We start from the raw sequence: 21,818 nt of genomic DNA on the forward strand, positions 1-21,818 counted from the left end.
TTCGGTAGGAATGAGCCTTAACAGGATATTGAAGGACCATTAGTTCGATACAATCACCCCTGGCCCCTGGGGAAATAAACAACAACAACTCAATATATATCTGTGATCTGTCTTAGCTTTCTTGGGGGGTTTTCCCCTTTTTCGAAAATCAAACTGTCAGCCCCGTCGCTTTTTACGGGTAACATTAAATTTAACGAAAATGATACATGGTGAATCAGCATAAAGTCATATTTTTGAAGCTATCGTAATCCATTCCGTGTTTAGAGTTTTAGTTAGTATTAAGCAAGTTGCTCCTTACTGACCGTTTATTACTACGAACTATTTGACAAAACTGAAATCAAATGACCTGACGACGGTCAGGACTACGTTACAAGCCGGAAATTCCGCAGTTACTTTTGAGAGAAATGAACTTGGTAGGTAAGCGTTTCTGGGTATTGGAATCCCCACAATGTAGTTTGTTTGCATTCAATGGAATAATTAAATTTTCATTCAATGTAATAATAAAAAAGAAATTTCATCCAAGAAAGTCCTCGCGTATCATTTCTATTAAATGTCTAATTCTCGCTATCAAGTAAATTGTTTAATGAAGAATACGAACAACAAAACAAACACAAACTGTGTACAATACTTCTCATGAAGAAGGGAGTTATAACGAAATGCTTGATTTTTCTTTTCGCAATTTTACTCTTTCACATTCGGCAAGTATACTTGTATATTATAAGGTTCCTTTTTCAACTCTTTCCTATATTTGTATCCTTTGGTGTTACACTGTGGGTTGATGCTCTGCTTGATAATACAACACCAAGGGACTGACCCCATACCACCCTGTGGCAATGTTGGGCGAGAAGGGTCCTACTTTTCATTGTAAAAAAAAAAAAGACCTAGCTACTTAAACGTTGATTTGACTCCCTATGGTCCAGCAATTGCTCTGGAGAATCTTTACCCTTTTCACCCTAGATCTTTTTTACCCGTTATCGGCAACCCACTTCAACTTTTGTCCGAAATATAGTTGTGTTATTGATCAGTTCCTTTGTAAAACCGATTTTAACCATAGTACGTATTGGCCACAATAGTGTCTTAACTCTGAAAATGATGATTTACCCTAGATTAAATAGAAAAAGATAAGTTTTTTCTTCTAAAAGTAATGGGCAAAATTAAAACTTAAAATGAACAGAAATTATTACATATTTGAAGTGGGCTGCCCCCCTCCTCAATACTGCTCTCTTCACGCTAAAGTTTTTTCAGAACTTTAAGAAATTTTCTGACTAATTACACGGCTTTTGTGTTTTAGGAATCGTTCTAAAAGAATTGAGACAAAAGATCGAACTTTAGCGTAAAGAGCGGGGTGTTGAGGAGGGGACAGCCCACCTCATATTTGGAATAATACTGTTCCTTTTAGGTTTTAAGGTTCCTCCTTACTTTCATTAGAAAAAACTTGTGTTAACTAAGTCTCCGGGGATGACATAACCCCCACAGCCCCTGGGGAAATGGATGTAACTTATGCAATTTGCCCATTGTATACATGTAGTTTTTGTTACTGGGAAACATAAAGATATTTTAAAGGAAGAAATTTCAACGACAGAGGGGCATTTTCCACAGGGACAGCTTTCTGTGGGAAATAAACTTTTTGGTGAGAATTCTCCAGAAGGAATCTTATACGATGGGAATGAGATTTCCTGGCTTGATTTGAAAAATGGTCAGAAACTAAATTAAAAAAGAATATTTTTCAACTGAAAGTAAGAAGCAAGATTCAAAACTGAAACGAACAAGAATTATACCGTATACGAGGGAGCAGTCCCTTTCTCATCCCTTGCTCTTTACGCTTAAGTTTGCCTTTTTGTCCACAATTCTTTAAGAATGACTACTCAAAACTTAAGGGCCGTTGAGTTTAAATGAAGAAAATAAAAAATAAGAATTTCAAGATTCTATCTTTGAACGAAAAACGAATAACAGGCAGCGCCCCTCGTATACAAAATAATATTCGTTCTTTTTAAGTTGTAATCTTGTTCCTTACTTTCAATTTAATTTTTTTTTCATTTAATTTCTGACCGTTTTTCAAATAATACTAGGGAATATCACTCCCTCGTGTAAAATTTCTCCTGGGTAATTCTTCCTGAAAACTTTCTTCCCCAAGGAAAATACTCCCCGTGACCCAACCCTCCCGTAAAAAATTCCCCCCTGAAAATTTCCGTATATTTCCCAGCAGCAAATGGTAAATTACCATTTGGGAAATTTTATGGGCAAGCTGTATGAGTTAAAGCCCTTTTTTTATTAAATTAAACTATGAAACTGTTTAATTCGTAGAAAGTACTGGATAAGAGTCGTCCCATTATTTTTTAGCTTTTTTTACAAGAAAGGTATTTTTCTTTTCTATTTTTATTGACCAAATTTAAGATACTGATCATTTATTTATACCCCTATCTCAGGAATATTATGAAACCATACCTGTCATATACAATAAAGATGGACATAAACTAATTAAAGCGTATAATATTAAACAATTTTAGATTACATATCAACGTAAAACATCAAATCTCAACTTCAAGTAAACATACACTTCAAAACGGTCGGACCAATGACGTGGCTATAAATTTTACGCAGAAAGCTGAGGATCATGGACATACAAGGGAGAGAGTTGCTGAGAAACTGTCCTCCCTGAAGTCAACAGCTTTCTCTAATTCCTGAGTGCCTCTTAGTTAAATTATCACAAATTACCATTTGAGTTGAAGGAAAATACAGGATTCGAATCCCTCTTGTTAGCCTCAAAGGATTCCACCCACCAATGGGTTAAACGTTTTAATATACTAGGGCCTATTAGGCTACTTCAATGGATCATATGTTGTAGATATCCCATGCAAAATTTAAAGTAAAGTCAAAACTCCCATGTGAGGTACGAACGCATTTTTAGCGGAGGGAGGAACAAAAATAACATTCTTTTTTACAGACGGAGGGCCATAAGAAGATAAAAAGAAACCTTACTTGAATAAGAAGTGCCCAGAAATTTAAGAAAATTCGGGGTTTCGGGGAGCGAGGCAGGCACCAAGGTCTCTCCCTATGTATGTCCCTGTCCCATTTGTATTTGGTTATCGATGCGGAAAGGCTGTTGTTTAATAGGACCATAAAGGAGGAGCCTCTTTGGTAACAACTTTGCAGGGACAAGCCAAGTGTTTATTTTGGGAAGAATCTTGATAAAACTAAAAAATTAAGGCACACAAACATATTATATGGTAGTTATCACAGACGAGTTTATTTTATCAGAATGTACTGTCTTAGGGTTACCGGGACCGAGTCCCAAAATATCTACTTGGCCAACCCCAGACCCTGTTTTGTTCAGAATTTTTGTATATGTAGTATTTTAGGATAGCAATTGATGAAAACAGTGCCATGTAAAGTATCACATCCAAAGAAAGGATGTTTATTCTTTAGATTCGACTATTTTCGTTATTGTACATCCTAAACGGAGCACAAATTATTTTTAAATTTAAATACTTCAAAACAACATAAAAAACACGTTGGAGAAGGATACAATATTATTTGCGGAAAATATAGAAAATAATCGCAAAACAGGGAAATAAAAACACAAGGAAATATTGCGCAAACACAAATTACGTCTGGAATATTGTTTTGAATGTGTTATTGTTTCATTCTCAATAAACGTAAGTTTTAATAATATATTGGCCTAACTAGAGCCTCTCAGAAGCCACATCTGTTCCGTCTATTTATTTATTGTTTTAGAATTATAGCGTCAAAAACCAGCAATATACATTATTTAAATTTGACATCTTATTTTATGGAATTTATCAATTTGGTCTGCGTAGGGCTCAAATAGTGGAAGCTACGATGACATATAATACTACCATAAAACAGTCTTCAGAACTAGACGGTTTTCCCTTTACTGATTACAATTTATGATCATACTTCTTTTTGCTGTATATATGGATTTGTTTCTCTCTCTTTAACCTATTCTTCTGGTTTGTTTGTTATTTTTTTTTTCAAAGAAATGTGGATTAAAAGAAAATCAACAATTTCAATATATCTAGATAATTAAAAAACAATTTTCCACGCTATTTCTTAGATTTTAGAAAAAATGCAATTGAAAAAACACCTCTAATTCTTTTACACAACTATAGATATTAATAGAAATTACTATAGCAATAATCCCCACAACATCATAACCACTAAGAAATTTAAAAAACAATACTAATTAAAGATAAATTCACCCAAAAAAGTGACGAATGTTACCTTATGCTAATAAATACCATACTTCAATAGTACAAGATGATAATTAACTTCGAAATAACGCACTGGATATTAATCGAAAGATAGCAAAATTTATTTATCATTTCCTAAAACAAAACGGGAGATACAAATATAATTAAAGCAATTTCCCAGTCAACACCCTCCGTTGTGGTATTTCAAAAGATTTTGAGATATTATTCGGAAATTCTACAATTAAAATCCATCCTCTCATGTAAAGCAAGTTCCATTTATTAATTTAATCCATTTTTAGATATTGTATTTGGATCCAAATAAATTTAGAAGTCTCTTTCAAAAAATATATTATATCCCGTTATTCAGTTCTAAAAATAGCTATAGACGCTGTTGAGGCAGATGTTGCCATCAATCTTTTTTTTTTGTTCGAAAGTTAGCTTTATCGATTGGTTCAATCTCTTTCCCCTATTTTGTTTGGTTCCTAAGCTTTTTAGAAATTGTCTTGCTGCTTCTTCGAATTGACTGCGTTCTATCTCCTCCTTTATAGAAATAGTCAGAAATTTTTCTACAACTATATTCTTGGGCATCACTATGCATCCAGAAAAAGATAGACTAATTAACTTCTTCTCACAACCCAAGTAAGTCAATGCATTTGCCCGGAAAGGACCAATTTGATCAGAGGAAAAAGATGACCAATAATAAGTTAGATGTTGCCACCAATTTTTTTTTTTGTAATAGATTGGATGACTAAAAAAAAGTTTCTTTTACTAACAAATGCTTCTGAATAACAGTCAAAAACACAAATCATATTATTTCAGTTTCCTCTCTACTGTATTTTATACATAGTATAACATACTACCTTTTATCACCACCATCGTGATAATCAATAATTAACTTAGTTTGAAAAAAATGAGGCAAAGAAAAAGTACATAGAAGCTTTTTGGAATTTTTACATATTTCAAACGAATTTATTACTAGCAACTAGATATTTCCTCACTGCACTATGAAATATTTACGAAGCTTTCATTGTTGTAAAATCTTCAAAACAACTTTTTTGGCTTTTCTTCAGGAGAAGTGGATGACTCTGGAAAACCCCCATTGCGATGCTAAACTATTTAACTAACTCCCCTTTTATGTATTCTTTACTAATATTTGATACTTGGATACACCCATCCAACCCTTTTAAAAATGGTATTCTTAATCGGCATCGATACTTACTATTTCTGAACAGGAAATACAACATTGTTCTGAAAAAATAAATAAATAAAGGGGCGCATTAAACTCCACAACACATAAATGGCTTTGATTTTGAACTACAATTTAACAATTAAGGCACTTATTCCAAGAGTGAGTGCCTAAACAAACGTTCAATGATCAACAGAGCCAATAACATGAACAATTTTTCATACTACAATTGCTTGGCTCCGATTATTTGGCTCTATACAGGTGGTATAACCTGATCCAATTTACTTGGCTCTAATTGCTTGACTCTGATTTCCTGGCTCTATAGAGATGGAATAACTTATTAAAAAAAAAAACCGGCTACAATTCCTCGAGTCTGATTTTCTGGTACTATAAATTTTGAATACGTTGGCTGAAAATAACAAGCACCATTTTATATGGTGACTCCAAATTTCGGCTTCATGAATGTAGAATAACTTTTAGCCTGGCACGATTTGGAATTCCTAAGCCTTGACCCATTTAAAACAAAAAAAGGTAATATAACCAATCAGCTTAGGAAGGACTGACGCATCAAAGCTAACAAATCATGCATATTTACACGCCAAGAAAATATATCCATGTCATAGTCGCAATTAATTGTAGCAACGCTGTTGGTTATTTGTCATAAAGTAAACTGACGATCAGACTCATCTTGGAATGTCAAAGGTATTCTTGTTTTCACTGTTAAGTCAAGTGGACGACAAGCCCCTGTTGGATCTTCAAAAACATTACCTCCCATATGCAATTTCAAGCTAGGAGTTTCTGCTGCATCATCTAACGCATGTTTCCGACTCAGGTCCATCGGTAACTCTTGGAATATATCTTCTGAATAGGCACCATTGATAGAAGTAGAAACCGAAGTAGAATTTGTACTTTGTCTTTTATATATATTTGAGATCGTAGACTGGCATCCGATGCTTTCAACAGTTTCATCTGATGTATGTGATCTTGGTGATATTGATCCGACGGGAAAAGCATCATCACAAAGAGATGTGCTCTTTCCCAGATGTGATAAAGGATCTTGGTCTAAGTCTCCGTAAAGACCAAAAGAATTTGTACCAAAATCAACGTCCATTTTTTCCTGTATTAAGCAATGGACCTTGAACCAATTTGAACGACGTCCATATCGGGATCCGCTTTTGGACATACCAACCATAAAGCACTTACGAAGACGACATGCCTTACACACAGTGCGATTCTTCTTATCAACTGAGCAATTACCGCTGTTTTTACATTCAGGCATGTTAGAACTGTTGTTGCAAGTTCTTCCAAAGAAAGACTAAAAGAAAATGAAAAATAATTAATAATATAAATATATTTTAAATGTATATTAAATAATTAATATTATAAACAATCAATAATATGAAACCTAGTTAGCATAAATTACAGATCATACGTGGAGAGCGAAACATCAAACCTATGAACAGCAACAACAAAAAATTTAGAAGAAAAATTTATTGTAGCTGACAGAAATATGATGAGATTTAGAAACAGTAAATCACACTAGAACTGGAGTGAGTGAGCTTAAAGAGATACCTATAAGTGCATAGATATAAATCGCATTTTATGTCTAGAATCTTAACCAATTTCATTTATAAGTTATTTTAGCCGCTTAGCTAACGTTGATAAGTCAAATTAATTTGATTGCGATTGTTCGTATCCACAAAACAATCAACGATGTTTTTATATTCATGAATACAAGTTTCTGGAATGGCCAAAATCTGTTCCCCCTAGTAGGGGGGGGGGGGTAATAAACTAGAATCAGAAATAGGTAAGAATATAACCTTTCATATTGAAATTACCAACAGAAGTTTAAAAAATTCCTTTGTTTTTAAAACGATTCCACAATCAAATGTGGAAGAAAGAAAAAAAAACGACAATAGCTAGCAAAGAGAAGGCGAATTTAAGAAACGACAAACTAGATCAGAAGTAGAACCACCATGTTTAATGCAGTTCAGTAAGGTTCAGGGTTGCCACCCCTAGTAATTTATCACTATTTCTAGCAATTTTTCATACTGCCTAAACAAAAAAAAAACTAAATCAGCACATAAATCACTAGATTATTGAAGAAAATCACTAAATCAACCAACAAACACTAAAATCTTGTGACTTCCCCGTGTGGCCGCTTCTGTGAGGTCTGCGCTGCTCCATGACTGAGAAAATATGAAACTAAACAGGATGTAAAAAAAATATAAGTTGTTTAAATTTTAAATTACCCTGGTAGAAGGACCGTGTCGTACTTGAAGGATCAAGTATAGTGAGTTTTCATGCAAAAAACGGGTGTGAAAACAGAGTATAACTGTTTTTTGGCTTATTTTAAAGAAAAATTTTCTGCTTGTTACATATCATAACAACTTTTTGCACTTGAAAGACTTTATAAGATTATGATTATGACCCCCTGGCTCTCTCTTGAAAAACATTTCTAATCAAAAATATTATAAGAACCTTATTCAAACCCTGAAAATTTTCTTTAATAAGATCTGCAAAGACCGCAAATTTCAAAAACCAATGCTTAAGAACTCACCCCCACTAGCGAAAATTCCTACCAATATTGAACAGAAAGTAAAATCAAAAAGAAAAGTTAAAATAGTAAAGAGAACCTACTTTCTTAGATTAAAGCACAAAAAGACTATATTTGTTAAACAATGCATTTCATCATCTGAAAATACCTAGGCTATCCAATAAAACCCCAAAAAGATAGGCACTAGTTCAGTATTTATTGCACTAAGTGGAATAAATAAAATTAACCAGCTTTTTTCGTCAAACTAATTTAAAATAAATTTTACAAAAAAAAGTATTTCAAAGAAAAGAATAGAGCCATATTAAAATCTAAACTAAGCAGAAAGTCATATAACAAATTAAACCAAACCGAAGAGAAAATAAAATAATGATCAAATCAAACACAAAGATAACATATACTATTTTGAACAAATAAATCAATCCTAAAACGAATAGATGTTAAAATGAATAACGATGAAGAATTACCGTACATTACAGTCTAACATTCTTAAACTCTCTAAGGACTAAAGCTTGATCGGCACTTTACTGAAAACGCTTGTAATTTCCAACTGAATTTCTTTTCAGCATCAACAGCAAAATATATTCGAAGTTTACAAATAAGTGCTATGGTAAATATGAGCAGGGCTAACCCCCTTCATCGCTCTAAAAGACTTGAGGGTCATTTGTACTTCACTGAAAATAGTCTTATCTGTCAAAACGACAACAACAAAAGAAGAAAATCCTAAAACAATTAAAGATTAGAGAAAATAAAAAAAAAATTATAATAATAACCTGTGTTACTACCAATTTAATTTATTCATTTGAATGAACAATATTTTTTTTTGAAAACTTTCCATTTGACCCTACTTTACTCAAATATTTAGAAATTTGGTGCCTATATAAAACTTTTAAAATGAACACCGGCAATTTTTGGAGCAAACAGTTTAGACTAAGCTTTGAAAAACTTCTTTTTTATTAAAACTTTACCTTAGTTAATTCTGATTATTTTTTTATTGACATACTTGCATTGTTAGTTACTTTGGGAATGTTCTCGTAGTTTTTTATCAGTTTTTTTTTGCTAAAAAATTAAAATTTTGGATAAAAAAAAGTTTGAGTAAAATTTGAATATTCTGTCAAAACATTGGGTCAGTCATTGATTTTTTAATGATAATTTTACTAGAAAACTTGTGCGGATGAGGAGGCAAATTTTTATTTATACGGACTGAAGATCTGAGTGATTTATGTCATTTATGGTTCTGAAGCAATCTTACAGAATTCCTTGGCTAAAGCACATATGCTAGGTCGCCAAATTACTTAAAAAGATCTCTTTATGTTCTATTTTGTTGTAACTGTTTGTTTGTTTAAATAAACGTATGTCGAGGTGATCAAACGGATTTCTGCTTTGTTCTCTTAAAAAACGATAATAATTCAGACGTTAAGAATCAATAGGACCAGAATGCTGTCCATGAAGGAGGCTCCCTTGGTCTTGTTTATATACCCTTGAAATTTCAAGCAGTTTAGCGAAAAAAAAAAGAATATACAACCCCAAGAATCAATGCAGTCAATTTTTTTCCAAAGTGTACTGCCCTTATAAAGGTCGACTTAGTTCAGTCTACTTACCGTGAAGTTTCATGCTGATCGGAGAAAACGGCTTTCAGCTCACTTCGGATTGTCACAAACTAATAAAACATAAATTTTTGTGAAGTATTTTCTTATATTTGGCTACATTTGCCCATTAAGTCGCAAGCCAATCATAACGACAAAAAATTGGTCAATTTCGAGCTTCACGAATCAATACAACATATTTTTTTCGATGGTTTTTGTCTTCACAGTGTTCCCCTTGTCTCTTGCTACATGCCCTGTAAGTTGATGTTAATGGGAGAAAGAGAAATTTTCCGGCCGAGTTTGAGGTGCTATCATATATCGATGCGACCAAACTATCTTGTTTCATTGAGGTTTACCCGGCCCTCTCCACATGTTCTCTAAGTTTCAAGCCTATCAGAGACTAACAAATCTTAGGCCCATCTTTAAGTGTCACATATCAATGCAGCCAATATTGATGTCAATTTTTAGTTTCGATTACGTTTGCTTTCTCTAAATTTTATCTCGAGTACTTATTGTGCTGCTTTGATATAGTAGTTACGACATAGCAAAGCGAGATGAGAATAAGTTCCATTTAGTATTGTTAGTAAATTCAAATTACCGCACCTTTAACGAATGTTATTTTTGCTCCGATGGAGAAATTTATGGCTTATATAAGCAAAGCTAATCTAAAGCACATTTAAAAACGATGTAACATTTGGCCACGCATATGATATGCTGCTTCGAATAGTAGATGGGTGAGACATAGATAAACATAACGCGTAGGTTCTGGAGTCACGAATCAACAGAACTGATGATTTTTCAAATTTTTCTTTTTTAAGGTTCTCTTAGGCCGGTCTACATGTAATTTAAAAACCGATCAAGTAATACCTATAATTGTTTTCCAAAACTGTGTTAGGGGTGGGGGGGGCACGACGTAAAAAATTGTTTGGTCATTTTTGGGGTCCTCTTTGGCTCAAGACATGGCCCAAGAACTTTGCAAGAGAACATTTTAAACTAAAGCAGAATCTAGCCTTTTGGGGTCTTAAGGGGTTGAGGTGTAGAATTTTTTTTTCAGGAAAAAAACAAGGATGCGTGTTTATTTGTATGTTTTTTCCCCAAGGTGATCGTATCAAACCAGTGATCGATGAATATTGGGAGAGGGATCATTTCATTGGAAATGAAAAGTTTTACCCAAGCCAAAAGTGACCAAAACAATTGGAGGGTAGCTACCCCCCCCATGCCCCGCTTTCCCAAAAGTTTGCCCAATCAGAATTTTTAGATCGTGATTTTGTTCAGCATAGTTGAAAGGTCAAAAACTTTGCCTTTGGAAATAACATAACCCACCACAGCCCCTGGGAAAATGGTTGTAGGTTACAAAGTTTACCCGTTGTTTGTTGGGAAGTATACATACATTTTTGGGGGTGGAGGGATTTCGATTTGGGGGGCTCTTCCGCCGGTAGAATTTTCCGTGGGGAGGAAAATTTCCTGGGGAGAAGCCTTCCAGGGAAAATTTTACACTGGCGAAGTAGCGAGAGTTCCTATAAGAAACTCTTTTTATTTGTCTTACTTTGTCATTGCCGATTGTATTTAACAGGATGAGTTGCTCTGGGGAAGTTTTCAGTGGGGTTAGAATTGTTCGGGGTAGTTGAATTTACCTCCAGAGAATTTTCCATGGGGGAATGTTCCGTGGGAACAATTTTCCACTGAGGATGGGGGTAATCTGGGTAATTTTTTCGACAGAGGGTGGATTTCCTACATAGTTTGAGAAAATATCAGAAGGTCTTTATCCAATGAATGCCTGTTAAGGAGCATTATTTAGGTGGAATCGCTCACAAGAAATTTTCCTGGGGGATTTTCACCGAGGATAGAACTATCCAGGGAGATTTTTTCGGAGGGAGGATATATTACGTAGGAAAAGCTTTACTTTGAGAAATTTTCTGTGAGGGGGGATTTTCCACAGAAGGGAGCTGGATTTCTCACTATTGTTTTACAATCCATTAAAAATCAAATTAAAAAAAAAACAATATTTTTCAACTGAAAGTAAAGAGCAACATTAAAACTTAAAACGAGCAGAAGTTATTTCGCATATGAGGGGGTAGCCCCTTGAGGAGGAATTTGAACAGAGGGGGTTTAATACACCGCTCTTTATGCTAAAGTTTACCTTTTTAGTCCCGATTCTTTAAGAACGACTCCTGAAACACAAACACCGTTTAACTAAAATAAGGATTTTTTTTAGTTTTAAAAGCCATTAGCGTGTAGAGCAAGGTACTGAGGAGGGGGCAACCCCCCTCATATACAAAACACCTGTTTTCTTAAGTTTTAGTGTTGCTTCTTATATTCAATTGAGAAGGTTTTTTTTTTTTTTTTTTTTTTTTTTTTTTTTTTTTTTTTTCGAACAAAAACAGAATCTAATTATAAATTTGCTTTACGAAATATTTTGTCTTTCAATAAGGCTATTTTCACTGCAAATGTATAATAGGGTGTAGTAGAAATCAAAAAGACAAGTTCAAAAGCAATTTAATAGTAATGAACTAAAATGAAACAACACAAACCTTGCACCCCTCACAGGTGAAAGCTCCAAAGTGAAAACCCGCAGCCGGTTCGCCGCAAACCTTGCATTTCTGATTCATCTAAAATAAAACAAAAATTATGCTGGTGACCATCCGACGGTGGTAATTCAAAATGTGGGCACTACATATTTACATGAGAGTGGAAACACTGATATAATATATAATTAGTTTTGGACAGTTATTAAAAAGCAGTTGTTTTAAGAGAAAGACTCTCTGAAGTATCAACGATACGGTAAACACAATTGGGATAAGAGTTGCTCCAATCTTCAATTATCATAAGCAGCGCAATAGTGCTGTCTAAGTAAAGAGCGATGTGAGCACAATGCATTATTTGTATTTTTTTTGGGGGGGGGCTCGATTGCTTGCTTGTTTTAGATCGGGCAGCTCTTATAGAATGAGTTGTCGTAGAAACTTCAAAAAGAGTTCATTTGATTGGATATTGAGAGGGCTAGTACTTTTTTTATTAGTCGAAAGTGATTGGAGGGAAACCAGCCTAGAAATAAAGTCTTTGAGGATGACAACCCCTCACAACCCTCAGGGCATAGGTTGTAAGTTATGCCCTTGGGGCATATAAAGTTTTTACAGAAAGGGTGGTCGTATAAGCTTCGAAGGGGGCTTAACGGATTAGTAATCAGAAGTTCTAGTGATCTCTTTATGAGTCAAAGTGATCAGAGGGCAGCTATCCCTCCCCCCCTACGTCAAATTATATACCATTTTATTTAGCGTAGTTGAAAAGTCCAGTTACTGTGTATTTGAGGATGACAATATCCCCCCACTGCCCTCAGGGCAGGGGTTGTAAGTTATATCCTTGGGGCATATAAGGATTTTATAGAAAGTGTGGTTGTATAAGCTTTAAAGGAGGCCTAATGGATTGGTAATGAGAGACTCTAGTGCACTTTTTAAGAGTCAAATTTATCGAAGGGCAGCTACCACACCCCACGCCCATCGTTCCCCCAAACACATCCAATAAAAATTTTGAGATATCCATTTTGTTCAGCGTAGTTAATAGGTCCAGTAATTATGTATTTGAAGATGACATCCCCCCCACAGCCCTCAGGGCAAGGATTGTATAAACTTTGGAGGGGGCTCATTGGATTGGAAATAAGAAATTCTAGTGTCCTTTTTAAGAGGCAAAATGATCAGAGGGCAAATAACCCACAAGCACATACACATACGTCGTATTTTCCAGAAATGCAACTTATTTTTAAGATGATCATTTGTTGTCGTAGAAACTTTAAAAATGGCTCTTTCGATTTAAAATTAAATTTGAAATTCGATTGCCCTCTTTCAAAATCGGAAGTGATTAGAGGCCAATCATCTTCCCAAACACAACAAAATTTTGAGAAATCATTTTGTTTAATTTAATAGTCGGGAAATTAAATCTTTGAGGATGAGAACCCCCCCCCCACTGCCCTCTAGCTAAGGGTTGTAACTTATGCCCCAAGGGTAGATAATGTTTTTATGGAAAGGGTAGTCGTATAAACTTCGGAGGATGGAAAATCAGCTCATTGGAATGGAAATCAGAGGTTTAAGTGCCCTTTTTAAGAGTCAAAATTGTCAGAGAGCAGTTACCCCACCCCACCCCCTGGACGCGAGGGGTACTTTGGAGGATATTTTCCATAGTAGAGGGACCAGTTTTCCCAGCATTATTTAAAAAACGCTTAGAAACTAAAGAAAAAAGCTTTTTCAACTGAAATTAAGGAACAATGTTAAAACTTTGATAAAACAATGAAATTTTTCCGTATATGGGAGGGGGGTCTTACCCTTATCCTCAATACATTATTCTTTACCCTAAGTTGGAATTTTTGTCCCAACTCCTTATAAGCGACTCGTAAAACACAAGGGACGTCCATTTGGAACAATAAGCTTTTAAAAAAGTATTAGGAACTTTTTGCGAAAACAACGGGTTATTGAGGAGAGGGCAACCCTACTTATATGCGTAATAACGTCTTTTTGTTTTCATTTTTACTGTTGCTCCTTACTTTTAGTTGAAAAAAACTTATTTTTATTTAATTACCACATTGAATCAAATCTGAATTAATCTGACTAGCTTTGAACAGTTATAGGGGCCTAAAACTAATTCAGAAGTTAAGAGTTAGAAACCCTTGGAATGAAGAAATCACGAAATCAGGCTATCTCCGACGAACTCTCGTATTTTGTGCAGTTGGTCAGTGCTTAGAACTGGAAAAGGAGATTGAGGCTAGATTATTGCTTCTTTTCCTCTATTTATTCAAACCTTCCTCTGTCAAATGGCCTAAATCCCAAATAATGTTACTTTCGGTAAACGGCAAAGTAGGGCCAAGAAATTTTGTAAATCCGGCTGGCTTCTATTCCTTTTTTCTATCTCTATGAGTCAAAGTGGTCTACCATCAAAGGATCTTTCAGGGAGCATATATGTATAGAAAGGCGTACTTAATGATAGCTAAAATAAAAGAAGAGAAAACCGATTATTTGAATATGATACTCATAAGAAAGTAGAATGTACAAAAAATGAAAAGTTTAGTTAATGGAAGGGAAAGCTATATTAGATTAGTTAATGTTTCAATTAGTGCTAGGTAATATTTTACATCTGGTGAATGTATTGATAATATTATATAGGTTTCAAATCCGTAAGGACGATGCTTGTCGATGATCTCATGAGAGGTTTGTAGCAACCCTTGAGTAGTCGAAAGCTGTATTTGGAGACCAGCCAACTTCATTGTCTTTTACCATCAAAACTTACAGGGTGGGGGGGGGGCAAATCGTTATTTTCAGAATCTAGGGTGCCAAATTTTTAATTTAACTTTTTTTAAGATTAGAAAAAAGGTTTTCGCAATGAAGATATTCTACAGATTTTTATCAAAGTCTTGGGAGAGGGGGCAAATGGCTCCCCAATTGATGCCACTGATACTCACGTGTTCTGTTCCTGTGTACACATATTTTAATTCATTTCCATAAAACCCCTTTTACTAGGACAACAAATTTGCTATTAAAAGCAACACTCCAAGAAACGCAATTGTTTTCGCTCACGAAGAAGTCTAGTAACGAAAACATCTTTTTTTCATTTATCATACCTTCCTCATTGTATTTGTGTTTAATTAATTCTTACTAGTATTTTTGTAATAACTCCCTTATAAATACCAATTTCACCTGTTTTGACTGCGTTAATCCCGAAACTACCTAACAAGTTCAAAGTTACCTTGGTTATCAGCACATTCTTCGCCATAACATTACACTATTCTATATATAACTTGTCTTGGATCTAAAATAAGAAAGGGGAGCAACCCAATTTCTGTTTACGTCCGAAGAAGGGAATGTTGCGAGAATAACAGGAAACGGCAATTATTTAAATGGGATTGCAAATTCAGGTTGTAAACAAGTTTATATGGCGTCTTTCAGACTGATCGTCTTTAAATCTATTTGAACCAAGTTCAAGGCTTAGATAGGCGTTGAAAAAAAAGAAGAAAATTTTAAAGAACCTTGAGATCTCAAAAAGTGCAAATTCAATAATAATTTTTGTGTCCCGTCACCTGCAAGGGCGTCATTTTGGGTGGGGCAGTTGCCCCCTTGTAATGTGGAAAATTTTTTATTATATATCCCGTGCCCCTTGACTATCTGGAAATGGACCCCTTTTTGCCCCCCCCCCAAATAAAAATGCTGGAGATTCGCCCCTGGCTACCTGGAAAATTGATTTGACAAAAAACAAAAACCTAGGGCTGTCATCAAGATCGTATCCGTGATTCTTGTTTGGATGGGTTACAAATAAAAAAAAACCTGTATTTGGTAACTACGTGCTATAGCGACCACACTTTGTTTTTATCTGTAATGAAACCGTTTTTCTGTGTCCACTCGGAGATAATCTTAGCCTAAGCGACATAAATGGTAACTATGCCGGTATATTTTAATTAAATATATCATATATACAGGTGTAGTATAGGTTGCAAATCTCAGAAATGTTATACACCTAACCTAAGTGTTTCCATAATTTTGATACTAAAGTATCATATGTTCATAATATTTTCGTAAATTTTATTAAGATTAACCTAACTTCACTTGTTTGATGTTGTCGCTATAACACATAAGAACCATTTATTTGCATTTTATTGCTTTTTTTATGAAACAGACAGAAATTCGAGGTGAAGTCCTCCCTAAATATTTTTTCAAGTATGTTAACCAAACCCGCATTTCATAATGACGTAAAAAATTTCAATTTTCTTAGACAGTATGTAGGAACAAACTACCTTTTACTTTATAGCGCGTTTCCAGAAAAACGTTCTCATTTATTTTTTTATATTTTTATTTTGCTTTTTTTTAGTGAGACCTCTGAATTATAGATATTGAAGAGAAGTATAATAAATAATATTATAATTTATCCTTTGAAACTAATAACAGTAATTTAGATGGATGGGACAAAGGCTGGTACTTTTTTCCTATGACAAACCTTAAGTGCTCAACTTTTCAACATTTTTAACATAATTCGCCAAAAAGCCTGTTTAACGTCAGGCATTAAATTATGAAGCATACTCTTTTTCGAAAAGCAGAAGAGATTAATTTGCCCCCTTCCGTCAAAAACGAAATTATAGGTATTATTGCTCCCTTCCAAAATAAACTTCTGAAAGTTTCATCCTGACCCCCCCCAGCCGTGAGACAAAACAGGGCATAACCTCTTGCGATGACCAAAAACAAACTGAGTCAAATATTGGCTTTCCCTATCCACTGTATAGCCTTGCGTGACTGGGTAAATGTTAAGGACGCTCGTCAATTATATAAAAGTAAGATTTTGCAAGAAGGTAACTTGAACTATGATGAAAGAACATCATGCCCGTTATTTGATAAAGTTTAATTTAAACTTAAAAGTTCAAATATATAACTCAAGCCGTAAAAATCCACGTTTTAACTTTTAGACACTGCTGTCTTCAGAGACATGGTCCTTTCTGGGCGGTTACTATTTAAGTGTTTAAATGATGTAGTGTTTTTTGCTTTGGGTTTTAAAACAGTTTGGTCCTGAATTCAACTCAAGGAGCGATATTCTTTGAAGTCACTGGAATATCAAGGAGGCACACTCGTGCCTCTATAAAGAGGCGAACCACGACAATGTTAAGCGATCTTCGGTTCCAGTGGTCTCAGAGGGATGGGGAGGGATGCATTTCGTAGCCCAAGCTCCAACTAAGAAACCTGCCAAATTTCATCCCCCTCCGACTTTTCCTTCATGGGGAAAATCTGGCCGAAAGTTTCGACCCACCAACCCCAGCCCCCCTTTAACGTTGTCCGATCGGGCTGAAATTCACAAGTTAAGGTCCCCTAGGGCCTAGGAGCTTATCCGCGAAATTTCAGCTCGATCCGATAACTCCTTCCCTGTTTTCCAGAAACCACGCATAGCCACTTAATTTTCATATTCTTTTTTTTTCTCGACGCCTACAGGTCACAGCCGACATCGGATCTGGGTGTACGAAGACTCATTGGATGCGGAATTCTCCGAGTAAGTGCCCTTGAAAGTTCCGTAGGAAAATCTTAACCCCCCGAAAGTTTCGACCCCCCAACCCCACCCCACCCCCCCCCCCCTTTAATGTTGTCCCATCGGGCTGAAATTCACAAGTTAAGGTCCCCTACGGCCCAGAAACTTATCTGCGAAATTTCAGCTCGATCCGATAACTCCTTCCCTGTTTTCCAGAAACCACGCATTAGCCACTTAATTAACCCATTTCTCCATAAGAGCCCATGTTAATTTGAAATTTTTAAAACTTATTTAAAAGTTATATTTACACACATGCAGGTGGTTAGCTCAGTCGGTAGAGCCTGGGACTTTTAATCCTCGGGTCAAGGGTTCAAGTCCCTTATCGGGCGGTTTTTTTTCTACAAAATATGAAAAAACTTCATTTTCTTAAAGAGTTAAAGAGGCTGCGTCCCAAAGTCGAACCTTAAAATGTACAGGAATCTAAGCTAGAAAATCGGGGGGTTAAGATTTCCCAAAGAAACTTTCCAGGAAAATTACTCGGAGAATTCCGCGTCGAATTTTTGAAATTCTTAAAATCCTTATCCTTGAAATTCTTATCAAGAATTTTTGAAATTCTTAAAAGTTACAAATATCAACATTCGTACAGGAATTATTAAATTACATCCACCATGGATTGTAGAAAAACGTACAGAAATAATATGAAAAAAACTTCGTTTTCTTAAAGAGTTAAAGAGGCTGCGTCCCGAAGTCGAACCTTAAAACGTACAGGAATTAGGAGAGGCAGTTGGGGGGCTGCCGCCCCCCCAAACCCCCGCTTTTAAAGACTCTTTTGTACAGGTTTTTTGTTGTGGGGGGACTTCATTGTTACTAATTACTAGTTTCGGCGCAATGGTTCTCCTGTCCTTTTGTGTTCAACATTTTTCGAAATTATTCCATTATTCATTCATTTCAATTTTTTGTTAATTAAAAGAGGGCCTTTCCGAAGCCAAGAGCGGGGGTTTAGGGGGGTGGACGCCCCCTTCAACAAAAAACCTGTACAAAAGAGCCTTTAAAAGCGGGGGGTTTGGGGGGCGGCAGCCCCCCAACTGCCTCTCCTAATTCCTGTACGTTTTAAAGTTCGACTTTGGGACGCAGCCTCTTTAACTCTTGAAGAAAACGAAGTTTTTTTCACTTGGAAGCGATGAAAATATCAGTCGAGATTTTCATATACTAATACATTTTGATGGACGAATTTAAAATAAACGAATCACGCAGACTCGGATTCCATAAAAAAATGCTATTTTTTTGTGTCGGGGGCGAGACGATAAAATCGATTCACTGAATCAAATACCAAGGGTTTTTATCAAAACTCGGTGAATGACAAAATCAAGTTGTTATAATTACTATAAAGCCTAAGAACCTCATAAAGACCTCTTGAGGCATAGCCAGCAAGAGGGTATGTGATAGGTCAACATGTAAAATTTGAGGCACGAGGTGGGCCGTAGTCACAACTTAAACTGGAAGTTAAGTTTGAAGAATTATAAAGCAGTACAAAAAGTATAAAATCCTGTGCATAAGTGGCAGACTGCGTATTACCCCCGTATGTTTTTGATCGAGTAATATGATTGCAGTAAATCCATTATGAAAGATTAAAAGAAAATCTACCTCTCCCAAAATCGGATACAATTCTTGAATTGATCCAGCGAATAAACTAATCTTTATGGAAATAAGCTGACAGAGGAGATGGCATTGCCTGTCCATTAAAATATAACTATCTTGATTTTTTCCTGTTTCTTTACTGCATAAACAGATGAGCTATGATCTGTCACAAACGGAATTCAGATCAGAACGAATGAGCAACGCTTTTATTCAAATCAGACCAAGTAAAGTTCATTCAAATCTCATTTTACAAATTTACCATTTCAAACACATTAAGATAAATGGACATCTGATTAGACAATGAGTTAGAAAGTTGGCCCTTCATCTTCTTTTGCTTAAAAGGGACATATTCGATGTCGGTAATTTTTGCGGCAACTATTATTAACTCAAAAGGATATTTAAACTATTCAGCATGTCAATTTATTTTATCAAGCTTAAATTATAACCCGTAGCTCTAAATAAAAGACGTGATAAATAGGAGCGGTCCCTTGAATTCGATCTAGATTTTCTCCTCTAAATTTAAGATGCTACGCTTAATGAGGCTGATTGACTTGCTGGCGTTTGGCCTGTGGTAATAAAATTTTATAATGATCATTTTTTGATATCATCGTCAAACATCGTTAGGTGTCAACGTCAAACATTTTAAGCAAATTATGGAGAGAAATAGCACCAGAGCCCTAACTTTTAGAAAAAAAGGAAAAAACGTAGTCTTTTCATTAGTCTTTGGGGAATACTAGAGAAAAATAATTTGATCTTTTCTCCTTTATAGTATCTTTTAGTTCCTTTACCTGGACTCCCCAAGAATATCCTGAAAGTTCAACTCGATCCCCAGCCATGTACAATTTGTTCACTTTATAATGATAAATATACGTTTATCTTAAGTTTTAAAGTTGCCCCAATTTTAAAGAGCGGTTACTGAAACACAGGGGCCGTATAATTAGAAAAGGAAGCTTTTTTCATAAATCTTAACAGCTTTATCGTAAAGAGCAAGGTATTGAGGAGAGGGCAGCTCTTCATATACGGGATAATTTCTGTTCGTTTTTATTTTTAATGTTGCTCCTTACTTTCAGTAAAAAAAATAATAATAATTTGATGCTTTAAAAAGGGTTAAACGTTTTTTTCAGATTTTTCACTCTTCTCCAGCATTTGTGATCATACCATAAAAGTCAATATTTGATAATCAGGTTTTCCAACACAACTTAGTTGCAACAGAACTACAATGTAATTTATGAGTAAGAATGATCAAGTTGATTGATGACTAACACTTTGGGATTTGCCTAAACGAATAGCCGTCAACTGTTTGAAAACTAAGCTGCTATCACAAAAAATAGGTCCCTAGAACTAACTAATTGAAACGCATAACTAGTTTTAAAAAATAAACGAACCTTTCAAATGCCATTTTGACCTAGTCCTCTTTGTTTAACAGTTTCAACTTGTTTAGCTCTGTGGTTTATGAGTATCTAAGGGGCTTTTTTTCTAAGGATTTTTCCACGTATAAAAACAAATAGCTAACATAAACAACGAAAAAAAAACAAAAACAAAAAACGATAAAATATTAAACAGCTTTTTAAGTAGATATTTTGGCAGAGTGAATTCTAAGATCTAAATCAAGGGAGTTCGACTGCATTAATTCCAAAACAGTTTTGTGGCACTTTCCAATAAGTGGGTATTAAAAACTTACCCTTTTAAATGATATCCATTCAACTGATATATCTAATCTACGTTTTTTATCTACATTGGGTTTCAAGGCAGTTCTGAGTTTGTTTTTTCCCCAACATGTATTTAAAAATGCAAAATAAGATGGAATTTTATTTCTGATTCAAACACTGTGATCGTATTACCTCAAAGGGTGGACAAAAAAAATATATTGTACAAACAATAGTTCGTTAATGACAACCAGAGGAAATATATTTTTCAATAAATCCCGCGAGAAAATTATAAGAATGGACAGCTCCGTCACCTTGTTTGAAATATCGGCTGTTCTTCAGGTCAATCATAAATTGCTTTTTAGGAAAAAAAACAATTTGAATGCTAATGAATTCAAAATTCTACTCGAATAGTGTAGTGTTACTCCAGATTTATCCAATTATACGTTTTAAAATGTAGATTATTCGCTTGAATTTGATTCATAAACATAATGCGTTCTATATTAACTTCAATTAACAGAATATAAAAAATCCTACCCTGAGAAAGCAGAGAATATAGCAACTTTTTAGATTTTCCGTGTTTTTTTTTTTTTTTTTTTGAATCACCATTTTTTGATGATCCAATGTATTGCAGTACGATGCTGCGGTGTGGAAAACCTCGGGACTCGGAAGCAAGAAGAAACGGAAGGCCTGAAGCCCCCCGCCCTAAGTAAGTGCCTAAGGGTGAGATATAGAGAAATCTCCGAAGAACGAGTTCAGGAAAAATTTGCCACATGCATTGTAGCTAAATTTACATTCAAATGAACAGAAATTAGTAAGGAAATACTCAGGTGCAGACTCATCTTCCGTTGCAAAGATTCGCGTATGTGTTTGTTTATGGGAATCATTCTGAATTATTATTTTCCACTTTTAAAGGGATTTTTAACTCCCACCCTTTGGGTGTCTTTTTGATTTATTTCTTTTTTTTTTGAGGGACTAAACGCCAAATTTTTTCCGGTAAAAAAAGGAAACGAA

The 21,818-nt window shown here is 35.0% G+C and overlaps 1 protein-coding gene across 1 annotated transcript; it reads right to left on the reverse strand.

The window, feature by feature from the left end:
• Positions 1-2,321: 2,321 nt before the first annotated feature.
• On the reverse strand, positions 2,322-15,282 carry LOC136034902 (protein embryonic gonad-like). Its single transcript, XM_065716399.1, has 3 exons — positions 15,265-15,282; positions 12,069-12,146; positions 2,322-6,712 (listed from the first exon to the last, which is right to left on the reverse strand). The coding sequence occupies exons 2-3, from the start codon at positions 12,144-12,146 to the stop codon at positions 6,056-6,058; spliced, it is 735 nt and encodes a 244-aa protein (XP_065572471.1). The 5' UTR covers positions 15,265-15,282; the 3' UTR covers positions 2,322-6,055.
• Positions 15,283-21,818: the final 6,536 nt, after the last annotated feature.

Source organism: Artemia franciscana, chromosome 13, assembly GCF_032884065.1.
Source record: "Artemia franciscana chromosome 13, ASM3288406v1, whole genome shotgun sequence".
NCBI lineage: Eukaryota > Metazoa > Arthropoda > Branchiopoda > Anostraca > Artemiidae > Artemia > Artemia franciscana.

What these genes read in the sequence shown, in the direction of transcription:
- LOC136034902 (XM_065716399.1), bottom strand. Translation starts at nt 12,146, where the DNA reads ATGAATCAGAAATGCAAGGTTTGCGGCGAACCGGCTGCGGGTTTTCAC. An exon ending in TCACCTGTGAGGGGTGCAAG is followed by an intron (nt 6,713 to 12,068) that starts GTTTGTGTTGTT and finishes ATTTTCTTTTAG; the next exon opens with TCTTTCTTTGGAAGAACTTG.